Here is a 6871-nt window from a genome sequence, read left to right as displayed (position 1 = left end):
ACAACAACGTTCGAATATTGTTAGTAATTCTTTCCCAGATTTCAACCAAGAGTAGTAACGCTGGGATCGAGACAACATTTATGCGTCAATGAATCAGTTCGTGCCTTACAGAAAACGAGTCTTATGACAGAACGATGCAACGAATTACGTGATATTAAAGCCTCGGAAAAACGTCAAAAAGATGACGATGACAAAGTACTCTTTCTTTCCTTCTTAATCATAATTTGATTCTAAGATCAGTCAATTCTACATTCGCATTAGTATGACTAATCATTTTAGATTGTGTCTTAGTGGTAGATACAATTGTACGCCCTAAACAACCGTTATATGGGTTCGAGAGTCAAATCATACCGTATATTCTTTCTACTCATTCTGTTGATAGTAGCTTTGAATTTACTACTAATGCTATTATTGAACATATAATTTTCTAAATTATTACTTAACCAAGCGTAAATAATATGTATTCATTGATGTATGTAATTGTTAGTTTTTCGTTGTGGTAATGTTGATTTCACTTCATGTTAAAAGTCTCATAAAGTTGCCGGTATAACTATTAGCTCCAGTTAACATAGCAGCGATGGTAAAATATGTATGTTCTTTGGAGGCTGCTATCATATTTGGTCCGTATGTTTGATGCTGGGAATTATTTGAAATATTTAAGAGTTGAAATTTCTGAGTAGGATTGCAGTATGTGGAAAAAGCATGTAAGGGAAGTTGTCCATTTGCAAGAAGCGATGCAATCGAGGATCTTTGTGACCAGATTCTTGCATCAAAGCTATCCAGTGCACCACAATTAGTTGATTATAGCAAAAAAATATCCGCTTGTCCGTACTTAGCATCACGCAAGGCGGTAGCTTATTCACAGCTGGTGCTGCTTCCATATCAAGTAAGTCTCTCAGAGGGATTTTCTTTCTATTCGAAATATGTTTTAATTTATAAATAAAAACTGAGCGCGTGGTTATTCTCCACAAATAGTTTTAGTGAATGTGAACATATTTCAAGTTTACATTCTCATTCAAATAAAATGTGACTGGAAATGTTAAAATCTTTTGGTGAACATGAAATTCAGATTTCTAAGCATCGATTCATGGTTATACACTCCAATTTTCTAGTGTTCTGAAACATAAATAAATAGTATGAGTTTCAGGATACTCGGAAATTTCTTGCCTGGCATAGTTATAAATAGGTAGTATGATATTTTTATTCCAAAAATACGTCCTTAAAAATAGTGCGGTAATTTTGAAATTAGTCTTATGCCTTATTTAAATTACTAGTAGTTTTATCAATAAATTTGCAGATTTTGTTTCAAGAAGAAGCACGGAAAGCTTGGGGAATTGAATTGAGCGGCAACATTATCGTTATTGATGAAGCTCATAATTTGTTGGAAACAATCACTAGTTCACATTTCGTTACGCTGCATGCAAAGGAACTGAAATCTGTGCTTTCAGTATTAAAGTTAGTAAAATTATCATTCATGAATCACATCACCATAAATATTTAGAAGTTGGTGAAATCGAACGATTTTCTTTGTCTTCTTTTATACGCATCATTCGATATAGTATAGTATTTGAAGGACGGCAATGTTGTTTAATCTTATTTTGTTTTTTGTTATTTGGCAATGTTATTTCGACAGTTCATTTCAAATCATTTGTTTTTAATGGTTCTTAACAAGAAAATTTTATTTCGTTTCATTTGCATGAACAAACTCCAAAAATTAAATAATTTACAAATATTCTATTTGTTTCGCAATTGCATAATTTGCAATGCTTAATGTTACTTATTTCTCCAGTGACTATCTAAGTCGTTTTCAAAGTCGGCTGACATCGGTGCATAAAAAATATCTGCGGCAGATATCGGCTTTTGCAAATCTGTTATTGACTTATATGAATCACGCATCAGACAAGCATAAAAATTATGTTGAAACAATGACGGCATTTGCTGGCAAAGTAAGGATCTCTTTTTATGTTTGTGAAAACGGCTTTTAATTTTTCCTCATTTTTCATTAAGAATGCAAAAATAGTACTATATGATAACCGTATTACTAATCGTACTATTAATCAGTAAAATTTTATTTTGAGTTATCGTAGGTTGGGATTGGCAGACGCTTCAAAATCTTCAAGTAAATTAGTAAAGCAATGAATTATTTTTGGTTGGCAACTTTGGACATATAACTATTACTAATATAAGCAAGAAAAATAAGGCAGTGACAAAAGTGATAATCATTAAAATATGAATTGGATATTTACTAAGCTGGATTGTCTATAATTGTTCCTTCACAAACTGTGGGCTTTAAGTCTGCTGGTTTGATAACTGATTAAAAAACTGAATGTATGATTAGACTCATTAATAATTTTCGTAGTTTAAACAGCTCTTATTGATAATAGCACCTGCTGTAATATTATCAGCGAAAATAAAACATTTGCTTTTGTAAAATCCCCAACCATTGCTTCATTATCACTTACGGATTAATAGTGATCATGTCAGGTCATATATGACCTGACGTAATATAATACAATAGCATGATTACAACCAAGGAATAGGGTACAGTTGCATTCAGATGCTATGGAATAAATTTGTGTTCATACCAGCAATTTTCCAAGAAATGATGACTATTGTTACTTGTAATGACACTTTCAGGCTTATCTGGCACAGTATAAGTTCGACGTTTTATTGAAATACATTGAGCAGACACATTTAGTCATGAAGCTAAGCAAGTTTTCGAAACGTTTGGATGGAGAGCAAAACAAAAAAGTTGATTCTGCATATGAATTTTCGGTAGAACACTTACTTCGCACAAAGGATTCCCCGACTGATTCTCAAAGCGTATCTGGTATGTTGAAGTTCATTGCTACTTGTATAATACAGACTCTTGACTAGCTTCTAAAAACATGGATATGCATATGTAAGCAAAGTCTGGAATTAACTAGTTATGGTTGGTATTTGCAGGTTCTGGCTCGGATAAGGGCGAGATTTCCACACACATTTTTACAGTTTCCATTTAGGTCGTAAAGATTTTTTTTTTTCAATGAGAAATATTCGGTAAGTTCCTTAAATATTCCTTTTTCGAATCGGCTATTTTTAATGGAATGAAATTTTCAGGGTGCTCATCTAGTCAGTGTACATCATCATCCTTTGTTGAGGAGCGAACAGCAATAGCATTAGCATTGTGTGCATTCCAGCAGTTTTTACAAATGCTGATGTTGAACTACAAAGACGGCAGATTAATAGTGGAATGTGCCTCTGAGAAAGATGAGGCCAAGTAATGATTTTCTTTTTTTGGATACGCCGTTTTGCTTAATCTTGATTTATTCAGTCTTTAATTTTCATTCCTTACTGCTTAAAGCATTCTGTAGTTCAGTAGAACTACCATTTACTTGAGTAATTTTACAATATAATGTATTCAAAGTTATGCTTTATCATCAAGGCCACTGTGTAACTGTTTTCCATTCTGTAATGCATGCGCTTCATCGTAACTCAGTGTTTCATGCACATTACTTGTCTGTCACCAAATTGTTTTTTCTTAGTTTTCAAAAAAAAATTTTTCACATTTCTTAATCAAACAGTGCTCTAAATCTAACATTTTATTGATTGCAGTATCATTTAACGAAAAATTCTATTTTGATGATTTGCAGAATAAGCTATTATCTTGTCAATCCAGCTTCTCAACTTGGTGATATAATTAAACAATGCAGATCTTTGATATTGCTTGGTGGTACTATGGAACCGTCGGAAACCCTGATACGCTCACTTACTATGTATTGCAAAGTTCGTTGATCTTGTTATTGGAAAGGGTTTGCATAATTTGGAAATAAATTATTTGCTGTTTTCTATGAAATGATTTATTCTTTGATTTGTTATAGTTGTGTTTTAATCAAACGTTATATTCTAAATTTTCAGATTGACCCAAACAAGGATCTTATCCGTCGCTCTTTTGGACATATCATAAAGGAGCAACAGTTACTAGCTCTAACAATAAGTTTACATTTTTATTTTCAGCATATATATATATATATATATATATATAAAAACCTTATTTTCTACATATACATATGAAGCAAGCTGTTGCTCAGGAATTCTTTTCTGAATCTAAGCAGTGGTGATTCATTCGCAACTGGCGATACCATTGAATAGATCTAGCTGGTCCATGTTTTACACGAAAATGTGTTTTTTGAAAAGCAATAAATTCAAGTTGTAAATTTTTATTCGGGAAAGGACTCGGTTACTTAGTATCGGTTGCAAGATCTAATTTCAGTCTGAAAGTGCGACAAAAAAAAAAGTACGACAAAAAAAAGTTTCCAAACCTTCATTTTGTTAGAATCCAGTTGCTTTCATCTGTTAATTTCGTATCTTTCGGTATGCGATAATAAATACTTAGTATGCTTTGGCTGCTCAGGTACTGAATGGCTAATAATATTGAAGGATTGATTACGTAGTACTTTTGACGCCTGGTTTTTTCCACAGATTTTTTGTTTGTTGTATGTGAAACTAAACCAGATTTTGTATCTGGCATTTCTCTTTCTTTCTTCTTTGCTGTAAAGTGGAAAAGAAGTGGAGTATTAAGAAATATATAATATAAGTAATTTTGCAGCAAGTGTTTCTAATATGAAATTGATATTCACACACGGTAAACGGGAAACACAGGAAATCCTGAATCTTTTGATGATGACGTTAGCACGGATTGCTGAAGCAGTTCCAAATGGAATGATTGTGTTTTTTCCCAGCTATGGCTATCTGGAAGTATTTGTTAAACAAATGCCCATAAATACTTTGCGGGTAATAAAATATACTTCTTTATTACACGCGTGGAATATACTTTTTCGTTACATGCGTAAGAAAAGTGGCCTTAATTCTCTTTTCATGTTCCCATCTGCCGTGCCATGTCATCTTTCAAATCATTCCTGCTTTTGGGGATTTAAATTCAGATTTTCTCTGGAACAATTAAAAAATAACGAAAAATTTTGTATATTCAAATCATCTTTTATTTCCAAGCAGGTTCGATTTCTTAATGAATGTTATCGAAATTGCAGAAGGTTAAACCATTATTCATTGAACGCCGAAACAGTTTGCCTGCCTTGTTTAATGAATTTGCAAAGTCAGCTCGAACCGTAAAAGGTGCTTTATTGTTAGCTGTGGTTGGCGGAAAATTAAGTGAAGGTTTTTGTTTATATCGTTTTTTTCCCCGAAGGATTCCCTTCTGATTAAAATTCAAATGAACATTTTAATGTCACTTTCACTTTATAAATATATGAAACATATGGAGTCAAAATGTGGATTTTTTTTACGTTAGTTGAGAACATTAATACTTCTGTGGTATTTTACAGTATTAACTCTCTAATATGCTTTATATTATGTGTATTACCTAGAAAATAATGTCATATCAGGATTACCAGCTCAATTAAGTTGATTCTATATGTATTATGAGATAGCTACGTTGCACTTTCAGGAATTAATTTTTCGGATGAATTAGGACGTACGGTCGTTGTCGTCGGATTACCTTATATGAATAGCGAGGATATCATTGTGAAAGAGAAATTGAAGGTACTTTTTATATCATATAACCTGTGTGGGATGATGCAATGTCAAGTGACGTAATTTCGAACTTGGGAATAGTAAATTGGAGAATAAAGTGAAGTCTGGTTGGAGTTGGACAAGACAAATGACAGACTTCCCTCGAGACATCGAAAGAAATTGTTCGTATGACTGAGTAGTAGGACGTAATACAGAGGTGATGCATTTTCATGCTTGGAAAAAAATGCGCATTTGAGACTAAGATCCTTTGCCAGTGAATGAAAATTCTGAACTGTGGTTGTATCATATTCTGATAAATCGATAAGGTGATTCAAATTTAGTTTATGCAAAGTGAATTTGGTCCAAAGAGTGGTACTGAGTATTATGAAGCGAAATGCATGCATGCTATCAATCAATCCATTGGTCGTGTAATTCGCCATTGTAACGATTATGCAGCAGTTGTGTTGGTTGATTTAAGATATAAAAGTGAACGAATTATCAAAGTAAGCAATTTAAGCTTTTCATATCTTTCTGAACAAATCATATTTTGACGATTCATCGCATTTTGGTGGTCTCATGTTGAAAAGAAATCGTTTCCGGAGAAGGCTGCGGGATGAATTGATCATACAATTAGGATGAATGCATGGAAGAACTTGTGCAATATCCAATTCAAGAATTTGTATTTAGGAGGTAGCTGTGGTCAGATGCGATTGATTACACGCGAGAATTTCAATCTTGATACTAGATAACGCTGCCCAGAAATCCAAACAGTTTTGATTTTTGACAAAACAACAGAACTAAAATAATTATACACTTATGTTTATTAAGCATAGTACCATTCAATAATGCTAGATGGCGGTAAATATGGCAACAGTTTTTTTTTTCCAGGACCTTCCATCATGGATTCAACCCCGATTATGTCATGCAACGGATCTGAATGATGGAATAGAGCATTTGCAGAGATTCTTCAGAAGTATGAACAAACAATGCATTCCGATATCGACAAACAATGCATTCCGAAATATTTCATAAATAATTTTTAATTCTTTTAGTGTTTTACTGTTTTCTTTGAAGATGAAATTATTCCCTGCTTGTTTCATTTACAATTATTTCATTTTATTAAATTATTCGAACATTCGAAGAGTATAAAGTAGTAGTTAAAGTTCGACGGAGAACTGAAATTCCACTTTTTGGTACAAATTAATCCAACCTATGCATTTATTCCTGAAGCGTTTCTGGTTCATTTCGATTCCATACTTTTCATTTGAAATTTTAATGGTGATAGGAGCTGATTAAATGGTGCTGTATATTTTGAAATAGTTCAGTGTTTTTCTATTTTATTCTTTTCGTTTCATCACTTTTA

The 6871-nt window shown here is 32.8% G+C and overlaps 1 protein-coding gene across 1 annotated transcript; it reads left to right on the top strand.

The window, feature by feature from the left end:
* Positions 1 to 123: 123 nt before the first annotated feature.
* Positions 124 to 6540, top strand: LOAG_10580 (helicase; the record flags this gene model as incomplete). Its single annotated transcript, XM_003146104.1, has 13 exons — positions 124 to 195; positions 689 to 886; positions 1298 to 1455; positions 1790 to 1946; positions 2638 to 2830; positions 3100 to 3259; positions 3633 to 3765; positions 3898 to 3976; positions 4589 to 4773; positions 5028 to 5154; positions 5444 to 5538; positions 5850 to 6011; positions 6397 to 6540. The coding sequence occupies 13 exons, from the start codon at positions 124 to 126 to the stop codon at positions 6538 to 6540; spliced, it is 1863 nt and encodes a 620-aa protein (XP_003146152.1).
* Between the last annotated feature and the right edge of the window lie 331 nt (positions 6541 to 6871).

This window comes from Loa loa, assembly GCF_000183805.2.
Source record: "Loa loa unplaced genomic scaffold supercont3.523, whole genome shotgun sequence".
NCBI classification, from domain to species: Eukaryota; Metazoa; Nematoda; class Chromadorea; order Rhabditida; family Onchocercidae; genus Loa; species Loa loa.
Note: the sequence above shows the minus strand (reverse complement) of the source record. Positions and strands in the feature narration are given on the sequence as shown.